At 54.7% G+C, this 15,877-nt stretch overlaps 1 protein-coding gene across 3 annotated transcripts in view; it reads left to right on the top strand.

Annotated features, from left to right (window-relative positions):
- The first annotated feature begins 496 nt into the window (after nucleotides 1-496).
- Nucleotides 497-15,877, top strand: part of ZCCHC24 (zinc finger CCHC-type containing 24) — a 61,805-nt gene continuing 46,424 nt past the window's right edge. The window contains exons 1-3 of one of the 3 annotated variants that reach the window (XM_074339681.2): nucleotides 497-963; nucleotides 12,780-12,980; nucleotides 13,347-13,562. In XM_074339681.2, coding sequence (XP_074195782.1) covers nucleotides 718-963; nucleotides 12,780-12,980; nucleotides 13,347-13,547 — 648 coding nt within the window. In that variant the 5' untranslated portion in view covers nucleotides 497-717 and the 3' untranslated portion in view covers nucleotides 13,548-13,562. Of the gene's footprint in view, nucleotides 964-12,779; nucleotides 12,981-13,346; nucleotides 13,563-15,877 lie in introns of those variants that run through there. The other 2 variants (XM_074339680.2, XM_019749495.3) reach the window with 2 other exon arrangements.

Below are 15,877 nucleotides of genomic sequence, written 5' to 3'. Positions count from 1 at the left end.
AAGACGGAGAGAAGAAGGACACAGGAGACACTCTGAGAAAGAAGACAGAGTATGAGAAAGGTAGGAGAATAGAAAAGGAAAAACGAGTGAAAATGAAATAATTGGAGAGGATTTGGAAAGAACGAGAGATAGAAGAGAGCCGAGAGCAGAGCAAGACGAGCCTGGTCAGGCTGGGGCTGCACTGAGCTTCCGCAGGCTCCCAAAGCAGGGCTGGCGGCGCGGGGGGCGGGGTGGGGTCTGGAGGGGGGCCGCCCAGGGGCGGGCCAGCTCAGAACTACATATGTAGATGAGCCCCATTCCCCGCTCGCCCCGCTCCCGCTACTTCATATTCAATAAACCAGCCAATGGAGGGCGATGGGGGTGCCAGAAGGGGCGCGGACTCGGTGGGCCCCACCCCGGGAGCGGCCGCCGAAGGGGTCAGCACTGAGGCAGATAGCGGATCGCGGGGCGGGGCGGGCGGCGCGAAGAGGGCGGGCCCAAAAGTTTCCTGCCCAACTTTCGCTGCCTCGTTCCTCCGCCCGCGCGCGCTGCGGCTGCAGTCTGGGGGAGGCGGCGGCGGCGGCGGCTGCGGGCAGTGCGCGGAGCGCAGGGCGCGGGGCGATTGCCGTCCGGGCACGGGCGGCAGGCAGTGGGCGCAGGCTCCCCGGTGCCCGCCCCTCCGCTGGAGGGGGGGGTGCGAGCGGGCTGCCGGGGAGGGGCCGGCACTGCCGCTGCAAAATGAGCCTGCTGTCGGCCATCGACACGAGCGCCGCCTCGGTGTACCAGCCAGCCCAGCTGCTCAACTGGGTCTACCTGTCGCTGCAGGACACGCACCAGGCGAGCGCTTTCGATGCCTTCCGGCCAGAGCCGCCCGCCGGCGCCGCGCCTCCAGAGCTGGCCTTCGGCAAGGGCCGCCCGGAGCAGCTGGGCTCGCCCCTGCACTCCAGCTATCTCAACAGCTTCTTCCAGCTGCAGCGCGGAGAGGTGGGTGCCCCCACGCGCCCCCGCCCTCCGTCGACCGCGCTGGGCCTTTTCCTATCTGCCCCGCTCTTCCTGGCCTGGCCCGGCTCGGTATTACCCGGCCCTGCTTGGCTTGGCTTGGCTCAACTCTGCCAAACTCGCCGCCCGAAGTCCCCGGGGCGCCCGGAGCACGTCACCTCCCGGCTGATTCCAGCCGGGAGCAGCTCAGGCGCGGGCGGGGCCCTCCTGCCCCCTCTCCCAGCCCCGGGCTCCCTGCTCGAAGGGGCCTGGGGGGCCCGGCTGGGCTGGGGGCTGCGGATTCTCTCTAGACAGCGGGGGCGCGGCCAGGGCGGGGAGCCCCTTCCAAGTGTCCTTCCCACGCCCAATCCCATCCCCCTCTTGGCACCCCGTTGGCTGGGACGGACAGTGCAGACTCTGCTCCGAGCTCCTCTGGAGGAGCCTAAAATCTTTTCTTCTCCGACCTCGGTGGTTTCCGACCCGAAGGGCACCCTGGAGAGCAGTGACTCGCCCAGAGGGTTTTTCTGCTGTTCGCACACTGGGACCCCCAGATACATCCTCCAGCTGCTCTCCCTCCCCCAGCCACATAGGAAGTGGTTTTTGAGGGCTTGACCCCATAGACTGCGCTGTCCCCCGCCCTCCCAGCCTGGAAGGAAATGAAAGGGAAATCCTCTGGAGCTCTTGGGAGGGGGGCTAGTCGGGGGAGAGGTTCCAGCTGCCCAGTGCCTTCTCCTGAAACCTGCGCCGGCTTCTTGCAAAGTCTACTGTTGGGTGGATTCAGTTACAAAGTCGAAGGGGCAGTGCATCTTCTACAGCTAGATAAACACACAGATTGCCAGGACCTACCAGCCCCTTTTGAGGGGTCTTCAGAGCCTTCCTGGATGTCATTCCTCTCTCCCTTCAGCTGGACTCCTCTTCCTCCCCCACTCCCACTTACTCCTGCCTCGTTTGTGAACTGCAGACAGCCTTCTGTGGCCTTCCTTCGCTCACTTTCCTTTTGGCAGTACTCTGCAAAAGTTCAGGGGGAAAGAGTGGGGGAGAGGACACATATGAGGGTCATTTTCCTGCCAGACTTGGGCATACCCGTTAGTTTTAGGCGAGTTAGAGGCCTGAATGATTTGGGGGAGAAGGCCTGTGTAGGCACCAGTGTGCTGGGGATGAAGCGGGAGACAGAGGGTCACCCTTTCTGGCCCCATCATGTGTTCAACTCTGCCTTTACTGATGAGGAGGGATATGGACGTGTGAGATGCTGGCCTCAGGGCCAGCGGTGGGCGAACACCAGGCGAGCTGAGAGAAGGACTGGCCGACTTGTGTTGGGCTGGTTGGGCACAGTGGAAGGAGAGGAGTGTGGGGAGGCAGCCTTTGGTGCCAGGTGAAAGAATTTGTATGCCAGAGCTCTTTGTAAACTGTAAAGCACTCTCTCCAAACGAGGAATTGTTCTTGGCTGGGAATCTTTCTTGTAAGAGACTTTGCCGCCTCTTCAGGGAACTGGCTTTGGGGACCAGTGACTTTGGGGCACAGTTTGTGGGGTGTTTCTTCAGTGCATGGGTCTTTTCATTTGTTTGTTCTCTTACATTTGTTGAGCTCTGTATGGGCCCCTGGGGATTCAGTCACAGGCTCATGGGGCCCACATTAGAAGACCGACAGGGCCATACAGTGGGTGATTTCTTGGGGGTCCTGCGGAAACCCTAAGTAAAGAGGGTGACCATGACCCACAGGTCAAGTGGGGGTCCCTAATCAGCCCCTACTCACCTCCCTTGGCCCCCACCCTGTGGTGGCCTTGTTTCCCACATGTGGGTCTCTGCTGAGAGGGCCTGGGAGTTTTGGGCCATTAAGAGTCCCCTGTGGAAGGAGGATGTTGTGCCTCTTCTTGGAAATTTCTGGCATCCAGGATCTCAGCTGCATCTCAGTGAGACCTGCTTCCTGTCACTTCACTGCTGCTTACCTTAGTTTCTCCATGAAGAGTCACATTCCTTCACTGGGGCCAGTGTAGAAGGAGCTGGTGAAGGTTCTCTACAGCAGTGGTGGAAAAAAAGTCTCTCATGACCTGACTTAGGGGGAACACCCCTGTCTCTGGGCCGCAGTTTACCCATCTGTTAAATGTAGTCTCTGCTGTCCCCCTAGGTGGTGTGTATGGGATTTGAGAGCTGTACAAACAGGAGAGGATGTGCCTACAGACAGCCTGGGGTAGTGGAGGTAACAGGGACTTCTGTGCTCACAGGCCAGTGGCTTCCTTGGAGGGGTTGGAGGGCTGTGCTTGCAGACTTCCAGAAGGCTCTCTTTGGCTTCAGGCTCACTCACTCTCACCCCCCACCCGCTTCACCTCCTAAGCCCTCTTAGAGCCTCAGCTGTGCTCCTGGGGACAGGCCTTTCCTGCATCTAGGACTTAGCCAGTGACCTAATGTGGCTCCAAAATAGCAACTGGCTGAGAAGGCAAGAAAAAATGCCCCCTACCTGAATGCCATCAAGGGGCTAGTTGGAGAGGAAGCAAGTTGGTGTGGGCCGGAGGGGACTCTACGAAGGGACCCAGGGACCCAGGAGCATCGCCCTTCTGTGTGAGGCCTGGCAGGCCCTGTGGCACTGCCTGCGGATGTGATTTGCATGCTGACCGCTGACCACGGTCTGTCTGCGCCAGTCCCTGTGCCAAGAGCCCACCCCCTCCTGCACCGCCCCCAGGCTGCTCCCACCACAATAGCAAAACACCATGAATGCAGCTGGGATTTGGGCGGTGGGGGGCGGGGGTTGTTGAGGACATGGGGGTAATAGAAGCCCATTGTGCCCCTGGAACCTCAGCTCTGGATGCTGAAGATAAGCCAAGGGTTCTGAGTGGAACACGCCCTGGAAGCAGAGAGAGAGATGGCAGAGTTCATGTACAAGTGCAGGAGGTGACGTGGATGCTTGTGGGGGCTTGTGGGGGCTCCTCGGCTTCTCAGCTTGTGGTAAGGGTGCCAGGCCAAAGTGGCACAGACATTTTGTGTAGTTTTTGTAAAGGCCTCTGGGTCTAGAAACCGGGCCCTGTGAACCCTGTTTAAATCCCTGATCTGTGGCAACAACTGTATGTCTTTGGAGAGAGATTCCTGAGGCCCTTGGCTGAGCACCATCTCTCTCTCCAGGTACCTAAGGAAGGCCGCTCTTAGAGGGAGTGGGGGCTGGGATGCATGGAGTCTTCCCTGCCAAGAATTTAAATACACAGAAGTATGTGTACTATGGGACTCCTCTTCCATAAAAGTAGTTAACACCTTGTTGAGCATTAGCTCTTGTGCCCCACAGAGGGCTGCCCAGAGCCCCTCTGGAGTAGTCCCTGTGCCCCCTCAAGGGGAGATATGGCTGTCCCACTTCAGGTCAGATGCTTAGGGCAGCCATTTTCTTTCCCTCTTCCTCCAGGGACCGATATGACTGGAAGATGTGGCCTTACAGTCAAATGATGCCTTATGGAGGTTGGGGGAAGGGCTTTGGGGTCAAGTGCATTTGGAAAACATAGACTACTGTCCTTCCCTTGGAGACACACAGGAGTTCTAGCACAGCAAACGCTCTGGGAACAAAACCTGTTAACCGTTCTTTAACCCGACACTTTCCATACCTATTTGACCAGAGCACATTTTTGGCACAGAACACCTGCCAGTGTTCTTCTGAACATCCCCAAGCCCAGAAAACACTCCATTGAGGCAGACCTCTCTCTTGTTGGGTAGTTCCAATCCTTAGGAGGCTCTTCCTGGATCTGTGAAGCCAGGTACCCTCCCCAGGTCCCGGCACTGTCTGCTGCAGCACTGAAGATCCCTTCCTCTTTACTGCTCTGGCCTTTACTACCTTGGGAGATTTGAGAACTGCAACAAAGGTGTCACAAGCTTAATAGAGAGGCTTCACAATTCTGTACAGACGGGGCTCTTAGAGGAATGACTATGGTGTCCTACTTTAAAAGGGCCCCAAGTCTTGACCATCTTCTGAAGGTTTTGATGTGTCACCTGTGCCCTCCACAGATATAGGTGAGCCAAGGGTCCACCTGAGCAGTGTGGATGTGTAGAATAAAGCCTCTTACCTATGTGAAGATGGGAGTTTGCCTCACTGGAGCGAAGAGGGGGCTTCAGGAGCCGAAGGTTGTTCCCATCAGCCTTTGTGGTTTGTGTGGGGTGGTGGATGGCAGCCCCAGGTCCTGGGAGGAATGGCTGTTCCAGCCTAGCCAGGAACTTGGGAGGATGCTCAAATCCATTTCGCCACCCCTGGGAAGCTGAGCTGTGACTCACGCAAAGAGGACCATCATTCGAGGGCCTGACCCTCCCTCCATCATCTTCAGTTAACTGAGTAGGCCCAGCCTCAGAGGGGAGACAACACCTCAGGGACTTTCTGAGTCAAGTGGGAGGGAGGAAAGCAGCAGCATTAATAATTGCTAATTAGCTGCAGCAGAGGGCCAGGTGTCGTCAGCACCCAGAGGAGGGCCCTGCGGAGAAGATCCTTTACTCTTAGTGGTGCTTTAATCTTGGCATCTCTTTCTTCATAGCTTCCATTTTACAGAGGAGAAAACAGAGGCCCGACAAGTCACCCAGAGATCCAGTGGCACAGCTAGATCTAGTACTCTTCTGTATTCCAACTGCAGTTGTCTCTGTGGTTCGTCCTGCTGGTCTCCAGCTTGGCTCTCACCTGGGTCATGCTGGCCGAAACCAGGGGCATTCTGTCACGCCTCAGTGCCCCTGAGGTTTTGTCCCTGATCCCAGCCTTTTGAGGAGTGGTAGTGTTGCTTATGAGTGTTGGGTTTCCTGTCATGCTCCTGCTCCACTCCCCAGAAACCCAGCTTGGGGCTCCATGGGACGTGAGTCCAAGGAAGGCCTGGCTTGGGAGAGGCAGAGGAGATGGATGCTGAGCACGTCCTAGTACTTCCGTCTCATAGCCTGTGTGCAGCATCCCCACTGTCTGCGTGGGGAAACTCAGGCTCTTCAAGAGGAGGATGAAATAGGGAATCAGTGGCAGAACCAGGGCTCCCGCCTAGGTCTCAGGATGCTTCATCTGTTGTGCGTGTGTGTGCGCGCGCGCATGTGTGTTTGGTGGTGGTGTATAATTTTCTGTGCTCTGGCCGTACTGGTTTATTTGAGGTTTCTGAAAACACTAGGTGGTTCTAATCCGCAAAGCTTTTGCACTTGCTATTGCTTCTACCTAAAATGTTCTTCCCTGCCCTTGTACAACTGACAGACTCCAGATTTCTTCTTTATGGCACAGGTGGATGCCCCTTCTCTGAGAGACTTTACATGGCTGCTATGGGGAGCATACCTCCCTCCAGCTACTTTGTCTCTCCAGCTTCTGTACATGACGGAAGAGTTGCACATGCCCCTGGTCAAGCATGTCTTCACAATTGGTCTTGCCATGAACTATGCACTATATGTGTCTGTCTTCATAGCACTGTTGTCAGCACTCTGAGAGTAGGAATTTTGTCGTTTCCCACTTTACAGTCTTGGCATCCAATGCTTAGTCAGTGCAGGGACATACTAGGTGCTCAGTTAACATTTACTAGGTGGGTAGAAGGTGGACTAGAATTGAACACCCTCCTCTCTTCCTCCTCTAGACATATGACTACGTGAATGTTCTCCTCAGTCTCTGAGCCTCTTGTTTTATCTCAGAAAGAATGTTTACGGATTGCTTGATTACTTGGAAACAGGTGACTTGGGAGATAGTGAGACCTTGTCCCTCGTGGTGTCCCAATAGAATCTTAGGTGTGCTACTGGTTCTTGACCTTCTTTGGTTATGGACCTCTTTGAGAATCTGAAGATAGCTAGAGTTCCTCACCTCACTGCAATGCGCAGAGCACAACATACGTGCATATGCAGACACATATTTACATATGATTTTAAGGGGATCATGGCGCCCTCGTGTCAACAATGGATCCCATACCAAGGCCCGCTGGTATAGAGGCTGCAAACCTCAGTGGTACCCCAGACTAAGTAAATACTCAGGTCCCTTGTAGTCCTCAGATTCTGATTCATGCTTTCTGCTTTAATTCAATGAACACATTCTAGAAGTGAGAGGCAGCCTGGTCCTCAGTGCTTATGCTGTAGCTGGGCAGAGGGCATATGTGGCTGTGAAACATGAGGTAAGTGGTGACCTGGGCAGGAGCAGGAGGAGCTAAGTGCGGAGGGTCTCCCCTGTGTCTTCTCTGCCTTGTCCTGCTGTCACTACTCCTCTACCTCCTGGTCCTTTCCCTGTTCCTCTCTCCCTGTTCCCCCCACCAAAAAGAATGTGGACTGCTTGTGTAAATTGGAATCTCTTACTGAGCCCTCCCTGTGTTTGGGGAATTGTGTTTTGCACATCCTGGCTGCATGGGCCTCCAGGGGGCAATGGTGCCCTTGAGGGTCCTGGGTCAAGGTGCCAGCCCTGCCCCCTTCCTGACGGATCAGCTTTGGATCATGGAAACAGGAGCACGGCTGGGGTCTGACTGTGGCGAGGGAAACCCTTCTCCCAGTGGCTTCATCTTCCCATTGGCCATCTCCTTTCCTTGACAGCCTCCTCTCCCAAGCCCAGCCCACATCCACCTCTGCTTGTGTATATAGGGTGCTTGTGTATGTTTGACTCTGAGGCTGGAGCCCCAGTAGACCCTAGCAGGAGAAGTACAGATCCTCTCGAAGAAAGGGGGAAGTCATTTGTGAGATGAAGGTTTCTTGTCCCAAAGAGAGGAGCGTGGGTGTGTGTGTATGCATGTGTCTGTGCGTAGAGGGGTACAAGCGTGGCTTTTGTGGATAAGAAAGCAGCTTTCCAGCTAATGAAGGAACCCCCACAGAGCTGGGGACTAGGACCAGAGAGTTCTCCCTCCAGGCCCATCTCAGCCTGCGGGGCAGGACTCAGCATTTGCTTCTACCAGGTCTGCTCGGAAGGTGTCCTCCTCATCGCCTCACCCACTCCCATGTCCTTCCCTGCGGTGCTGCTCGCGTGTCTGCCTGCGTCCCTGCCTCTCTGCTCTGCCCTGGTCTCCTCTCCCTCTAGGCTTCTCAGAAGCTTCTGCCCGCCTGCCCTAATTCTGGCCCGCCTCCCTCCCGTTGTGTCCTCTTATTGTCCTGGTGGGAAAGAAGAGGAGCACAGCTTGGCAGGTTCAGTCAGCCTTGGAAATCTCTGCCTCTGTACCTCAAATCCCTTAGCAGAATGATCAACCCCAGGGCCTGAACCCCTCATGTAGCCCAGAGAAGCTGGTGCCTCATCTTGCCCACACTGAGGGGCTTGGCAATATTATGTCACAAGGCCTCTGTGCCAAAAAGAGTGGTTCACACCTGGTGTTTTCCTCTAGCTCCCCTTCCTAGTGGGGAAGCCAAGCCTTGGAGGCAATGTGGTGGCTGAAATATAACAGGCCAATAGATGTAGGTGAGTATGAATCTCCTCTCAGCCACATGCTGGCTGTGTGACCTTGAGCAAGTTACTCAGCCTCTCTGAGCCTCAGTTTCCAGTTCTATGAAATAGGGTCAATAATGCCAATCCAAATAGTGTTCTTGCCAGGTATAAGAGGACTAAGAAGGAGAAAGGATCCCTTCAAGTATATGGCACAGTAGGATCATAATAAACATTAGTGTCTTCCCATCTAACTTTTCCCTAACTGCGAAGCCAGAATCTTGGAGAAGTTCCAGCAATGGATAGAAATCTGACACTCTGTCCCCCAGATGTGGCTTGAGGATCCCATACTTCCTGCTAGCTGTTTGGGTCACAGACCCAAGGAGGAAGGAAAGGTGGTCTCTTCCCCCAGGCTAGTGAGTTGAGCCTTTGACCCACCATGTAAGTGGGCTGCCCTCAACCAGTGTCCAGAGCAGCTTAATCTGGGGTGAGAGCACCCTCCGACTTAGTCCACAGGACCTTGGAGACCACAACCTAAATCCTTCAAAGTGTTAGGGCATCCGTTCCCGTTTCTGTCAAGTGGGGCTCCCAGGCCCCCCCACCTGTGATTACCTGCGCTCAGGACAGTCGCAGGTCTAAGGAGCTGCAGAACAGTCTGGGCTGCGGGGTGACAAGGGCTGCAGAACCTTTGCCTTTGGGGATATCCAGTCTTGTGGAGACATGAAAAACATTAGAGAGAGGCTTCAGAGCTCCTTCAGGCAAGGGCAGGGGAGTCACAGGATGACCCCCACCCCCACCTAAAGCACTGAGGGACAGGGCTATGGCAGGAAGGTCCAGGAGGCCCCTGGCGGAGGCTGGGGCTCTGGCCAGTGGGGCCTCAGGAGCACCTGAATCTGTACTTTTCACACTTTCCTGTGGAGCCTGAGGCCTGAGTAAGAGGAAGGGATGGGTTCAAGCCTCCAGCACTAGTGTTAGAACTAGATCAGGAGCCAGGTCTTGGAGGTTTGGATAGACACAGACAGGGCCTCCCGGGGTGGACAGCAAGTGCAGAACTGGTGGGAGAAGAGCAGTTGTTCTGTGGGACGCCGAGAGGAGCAGCTCGGCGGTGCAGAGTTAGGGGCTGGCTGATGAAGGGAGCTCCTGCCTGGCCTTGCCCTCCAGCTGCAGATGGCAGGACCTGGAACAGATGGTACCTTCTGCATGCTGGGCTCTGGGCGTGTCGTTCAATGCCTGGGTGCTGGACCTTAAGAAAGTAGGACCGCAGAGATCATCAAGCTTGCCCTTTCTCCTTGCTCCATTTTATATTTTACATGTGCTAAACCCAAGAGATGAGGCCCCAGCTCAGTAGCCAGAGGGGAGGAAGCTCGGTGTGTCCTGGCCTCGGCTCTGTGCAGTCCCCACAGGCTGTGGAAATAGCTGAGAGGCCGACTCACCTTTCACCTCCATGGCCTGAGCTCCTCGGACTTCTTTGGAGAGGAAACAGCTTGCTGCCCCACCCACCCTATGCACTCCCGGCAAGCAGGACTCCTGGCCCTTAGGCCTGGCTGTGTGCCCTGGTCTGTGCCCCTGGGCCTCTCTGGGTCTCAGTTTCTCTATCTGTGAGAGTGAGGTTATATCAGCTGACTACTCTCTGTTTTTTCAGCTCTAAGGTAGTGTCATCTTGAATTGGGCCTGGAGCAGCCATGAGGGACAGGTCTGAGGGCCCTGGAGGTGGGAGAGGCAGTGAGGAGGGGAGCTCTGGCCATACCTCTCTGACTGGGAGCTGCCTGAGTGACAGAGGCAAAGCTGTGACCCTCGTGAGGTGTCGAGCTTTGGTTGTCGGAGGCCTCTGGCTACCCAGGGATACCTGCTGGGCTGCCCGTGGGCAGGGGAGAGTGGCCGCAAGACCGGGGGAGAGGTTTTTCAGGGTATAATTAGTGCACTTTCTGGCACCCACCAAACTTCCCCTTCCTCTTGACAATTTGCTGCCAAAACAGTCCTGATTCCTGTGGACTTGCTTAAATCTTATCCAGAAAAGAAAAAGGAAAGAAAAGGGGGGAAAAAGAGGGTTGTTATTTGTGAAATTGCATTTCCCAGCCATGAGGGTGAGTCACACATTTGGAGCTTCAAGTTTCGTGTTTGGATGAACTTTTCTCTAGGAGACTAGGGCCATGCTGTCCTCCCTCAGGCCAGTTGGGGTGGGGAGGGGCCTAGAGTCCAGCTAAGGAGAGACCCTGACTGCTGGAAAGTCCAGGGGCTCCCAAGGCCTGGTGCTGGGCTGGTTGTATCTGAACTGCCTAGGGGAGCTTTAAAAATGCAGATTCTGGCTGGGGGAGGGGGAGTTAGTGTTTAATGGGGACAGAACTTCAGCTTGGGATGACAAAAAGTTCTGGAGATAGGTGGCGGTGATGGTTGCATAGCAATGTGAATGTATTCAACACTATTGAACTGTATACTTAAAAATCGTTAAAATGGTAGATTTTCTATGGTGTATATTTTACCATAATAAAAAGGGCAGATTCCAGGTCCTCAGTGCCAGGTGGCTGCTTTGGTAGGTCTGAGGTGGGGCCTAGGAAACTGTGTTTGTTCAAAAGATTCCCAGGTCACTCAACACAAGTTGGAACATACTTGTCCAATCTGTACAATGGGGACAGTGACTCAGGGTTGTGAGCATCAGCTATCTGAATACGTACAAAGTTTCCAGGGCCTGGGATGTGGTAAATGCTCAGTTATCATCATCTAAACCCATTTCCATTGGAACCTTCCCATACCCCTTAAGGTTGTCTAGTATTGGTTCACACACCTCCAGGGATGGGGGACCCTCTGCCTCTCAGGATGGACAACCCTATCTTGGGCCAACTGAGGGCTAGAGAGTCTCAGTGAGTGTGGGTTTGTGCAGTGTCTTCCACTGGTCCTAGATTTCACAGTAGCAGTGGGCAGAGATGGCCATTATGAACCTTTGAGTGCCTTGCCCAGTTGCTGGAGGCTGACTGTGTGTTGGACCTGGGCTGCCTTGGACATGCTGTCTGTGTCTTTCTGTCAGATCCCAGGCTCCATCCAAACCTACATGACAGGGAACAGGGGTCCAGAGTGGGAAAGGGCTGGCCCAGAGTCACATCGTAGGGTGTCCAGGGAGCCAGGAAGAGTGGGGGCACCCAGATGGTGAGGGCTGTATCCTCTAGAAGGGGAGTTCCAGACCCCCAGAGATGGAACAAGGAGGGAGGCTGAGGTACACATGTATGAGGGGTGGGAATCTGTCCTGGTTGCCCAGGGTGAGGGAGGGGGGTGCTGCCTGATCCCCTGGGGCCAGCTCTTAGCTCACCTCCATTCCCTTCTCACACTGAGGGGATGCAAAAAGGACTGTCACCTTTGACCCCTGCCTGCCCCATCTTTGTAAGGGAGCCTGAGGCAACTTCCTCTCAGGGGCTCTCCTCCCCCATCAGCCTGGGGACTCCCAAGAGCAAGGCCATGTCTCTCCATGAGACACATGGCTCCCGGCTCCCCGAGGTCCTGTAGTTCAGTCCTAGAGTTCTTGGGCACCTGAGCTGGGGCCAGGGGCTTCCCAAGCCCTATGCCCAGGTTTGTCATTGACCCTCCTGAGGAAGCTGCCTCTTTCCAGCCTTGGCCTTGCCCCAGGAAAGGGGGCCCATGGCCTCACCGCAGGCCCCACCTTCACTAAATTCCAGTGTGCCTGGCCGCCTGGAGCCCGTGACTCCTATAAATAGAGGCTGTATACACCAGGAGGGGGCCTGGGCCGCGTCTGCTTTGAAGCTAGGCAGACATCTGGTTCCTGTCAACTGAAGGTGGGAGAGGTGAGAGAGGTGGGAGAGGTGGGCCACTTCCTCCCTGAGCTCCCGGAGAGCTGGCTGGGCTGGGCTGAGGGCTCTCTGGGCACAGTCGGCACAGGCCTCATACCTCAGGAGACCAGGCAAAGAGCTGAATTTCAGTCTGCTCTTCTGTACAATGGAAGCAATGCTGGAATCTGATGTTCCTCTTCCTTACAAGTTGGGGAAACTGAGTCAGCTCAGAGAGAAGTGACTTGTCTAAGGTCACTCCACCAGTAAGCGGCAGAGCCCTACACGCAGCAGGTTGCTTTCTACTGTACCTTCTTACCTCCTGGAGGATGTAAAGAAGAACCAATGATAATAATTGTCATTATCATCATCACTGTCACCATTTACTGAGTAGTTCTTAAGTGCCAAGCAGGTGATAAGTGCTATACATTTGTGACCTCATGTTAGTCTTAGAGAAACCCTAGGAGGCAGTTATTTCTGCTTTCCAGATGGGACCACTGAGGCCCAGAGTGGTTAACTGACTTGCCCATGAACACACAAGTAGAGTTAGAAGTTTAACTCAAGCTCTTGGAGGCAGAGCCCATGGGCAACTGAAGGGTCATTATGAATTCACTGTGTGTATGTGTGTGTGTGTGTGTGTGTGTGTGTGTGTGTGTGTGTCCGTGCACCCATGGAAATTTCCCTGAGGTCATGGCTGCAAATGAGTGTGTCCAGGGCTTCTCGAGCCTTCACAGACTCTGTCCCCCACAGGCGCTGAGCAGCAGCGTGTACAAGAGTGCCTCGCCGTACGGCTCCCTCAACAACATTGCTGATGGCCTCAGCTCCCTCACCGAGCACTTCTCTGACCTGACCCTCACCTCTGAGACCCGGAAGCCCAGCAAGAGGCCCCCACCCAACTACCTGTGCCACCTGTGCTTCAACAAGGGACACTACATCAAGGACTGCCCCCAGGTAAGGCAGCCTGGCCCAGGCGGGGCTTGCAGGGTCTCTACTGACCTGGGAACCGGCTTCTGTGGGTAGAAGCAGCCTCCCCAAGGCCCCTTCCATGAGCCACTGGCCCCGTGGCCCTCTGGTCTCCACTGTTTTGTCCCCTCTGTTATTTCCGAGGCAAGGCTGGCTGATGTGGATGGGACAGAGGCCCAGCTTGGGCCTGCACTAGGTAGGCAGCAATCTGGGTGGGGGACCCCAAAATGAGGTTCTGGGATTCCAAGTCCCCACCAGTCTTGTGGACAGGGTGGGTCCTGTTATGGTGGAGCGGGATGGGAGCCAGCAGCCTCCTCACAGCTCTCCTGAGACCCTGTCTCCTCACACTCACAGGGAAGGAATGCAGGCTCTGCGCCAGGAATCCAGATGTGCGCCCCCTCCTCCAGACCCTACCTCTGCCTCCTCTGCAGCAGGCTTCCTCCTCAGCCTGCTGCCTATGAGGGAGGAGGGGGGCTTGCCCTGACTTTGTGCCCCATGCTGAGTCTGGGTAAAGGTGCTGTGGGGTTGGGGTGGGAAGGGGACCAGGAGATCTAAGGTGTGGGGTGTAGTCCCCAGCTCTCACCCAACACTTTGCCGTGACAGGGCAGGGTTACTGGGGCAGACCCCACTCACAAGATCACCCCTGGCTCTGTGACAGGCATGGCTTTGGAATCCTGGGGAGAGAGCTTAACAGTTGTTTTAAGTATGGTATGAAATTATCAGTGATTTTTTTCCCTATTATGTTTTCATATTTTCCAATGTTTTTATGATGTGGTACTACTTTTATTTTATATATGTAATGGAAATGGAATCCTGGAAACTCAGAAAATCCATGTAGTCTCACCCTCCAGATGTTGGAAGCTGAGGGCATGGCTGGGTGGGGCTGGGTCCCTCCAGGACCAGCCGAGATGTGCTTCTTGCTCACCACTCCCCTCACAAATGGCCATGCCATGCTTTATCCTTGTCACTTAAAGTACAGCCAGGCACAGCCACATCAGCATTCCTGGGAGCTTGTCAGAAATATAGAATCTCAGGTCTTCCCCAGCACCGCATTTTAGTATGACACCCCCACCCCTGCCCCATGATTCATATACACCAGTGATCTTGGCCACCCACAACCTCTGGACAAGCGAGGCCCACCCTGGACCCTGGCTAGTGGGAGCTGACCGACTGCTGGCTATTCTCCAGTGGCCCTGTCTACCCCTCAATATGCAGTAAGCAGCGGCCCTTGGCATGGGGGGAATCCCAGCAGAAGGTGAGGCCCTACACCCAGGGGCTCTGGATAGGATGAGGGGCAAACAGGCAGCTAAGGATCTGGTTGGTCCTCAGGGACGTGTCCATGGCCCACCAAGTCAGCAGCCCCTTGTGCCCTCCCCGGCTGTGTGTCCAGCACAGGGGCTCTCTGCTCTCGGTCATTCATAGCAGCACCTCAAAAACTCACCCCCTTCTTCTCCTGCCTGCAGCCTGTGAAGTGGGCACAGCAGGGCTTAGCCCCAGTGAAGGAGGAGCTACACGGTGTAAGTGCTCTCCAAGCATTATTTCATTCAGTGCTCACAACTACCCAATGTGTGAAGTGTTCTCCTTAGCCTCATGTTATGTGATGCTTTGTGTGAGTCAAAAACTCACACAAGATCATTGAACTGGTCAGTGGAGGAGGTGGGATTTTAACCCCTGCAGGCAGGTGACACTCAGACACCAACAGGGGCTGTCAGGGCTCCAAGGAGGTGAGGAGGTCTGTTCATCATGGTGGGCTGGCAGCCTGGGAAAGCTTGTAGGAGGGGGGCTTGAGTGGGGCTGGCAGGTTGATGGGAGAAGGGTTGCAGTGCTTCCCTTGCTTGGCATGACTGGTAGCCAAAGGCAATCGCTGGTGAGCCAGAGGCAGAGGGATGCGAAGGGGTGTGTGAGTGTGTGTTTGTAAGTGTGTGAGCACTCACTGCCCTCTCTCCAGACAAGGCCAGAGCTTTTCTAATGTGGGAGCGAGGGTCCCTGACCTCAGCGCCTCTTGCTCTCCAGCTTGGGGCTGACCCTCGTTCTTCCTTGAAGTCAGCAGTGTGCTCACCTATTGTTTGCAGGGCTCTTAACTCTCTGACAAAAATGGGAGTAATAGCCCGATTTTACAGAAGAAGAAAGTCTGCGAGGTCTTGGACGTCAGTGCTCTTCGTTTCCCTGAGCATCCATGCCACTCCACGTGAGACCTCCATGGCGTGTGGCACCTCAGTTTCCCCTTTGAACTGGTAGAGGCCCTCTTCTGGCCCCATCTCAAGCCTGACTCTATCTGGGGTTCCAAGGCTCTTCTTCACAGAACAGAAGGTGGGAGGGCAGAGGCTGGCCCCATCAGTTTCGTCATCTGTAAAATGAAGCTAATGAGGCCACTAACTCATGGGATTGTTGTGGGGGTTCTATGAAATGCATGGAAAGTACTTAGCACACAGTACCTGGTACACAGTGGGTGCTCAATAAGTGTTGGCTAGCATTATTTTTTTCTCCCTTGGGTCACAATGGGGAGTACACCCAGCCAGCAAGGTACTAGACATTTTGGCAGGCTGGCATTTACTTGGGTGCTCCCCACCCCTCACCTGACCATAAGCTCAGGGGCCGTGCTGGGCTGGATTCATCTCTATACCCCTCACTGTCTGACCCCCATGCCAAGAGACCACACATAGCAGGTGCTCAGTGCAAGTCTCCTGAATGAAAGAACAGGTGAACAAGGCTTTTATAAGCCATGGAATCCTTTGTTTCAAATGAAATATTATAAAGAGCTCAGCAGATATATTTAAAGCTTGTTTTGGTAACAGCTTTAATGAGCTACAATTCACATACCATATAATTTATCCATTTAAAGTGTACAATTTAATGATTTTTAGTATATTCACAGAGCAAGGTAC

Source organism: Rhinolophus sinicus, chromosome 15, assembly GCF_057876585.1.
Source record: "Rhinolophus sinicus isolate RSI-liver-muscle chromosome 15, RSI-T2T, whole genome shotgun sequence".
Classification (NCBI taxonomy): Eukaryota; Metazoa; Chordata; class Mammalia; order Chiroptera; family Rhinolophidae; genus Rhinolophus; species Rhinolophus sinicus.
The sequence above is the reverse complement of the archived record's forward strand: the minus strand, read 5'-3'. Positions and strand labels throughout refer to the sequence as shown.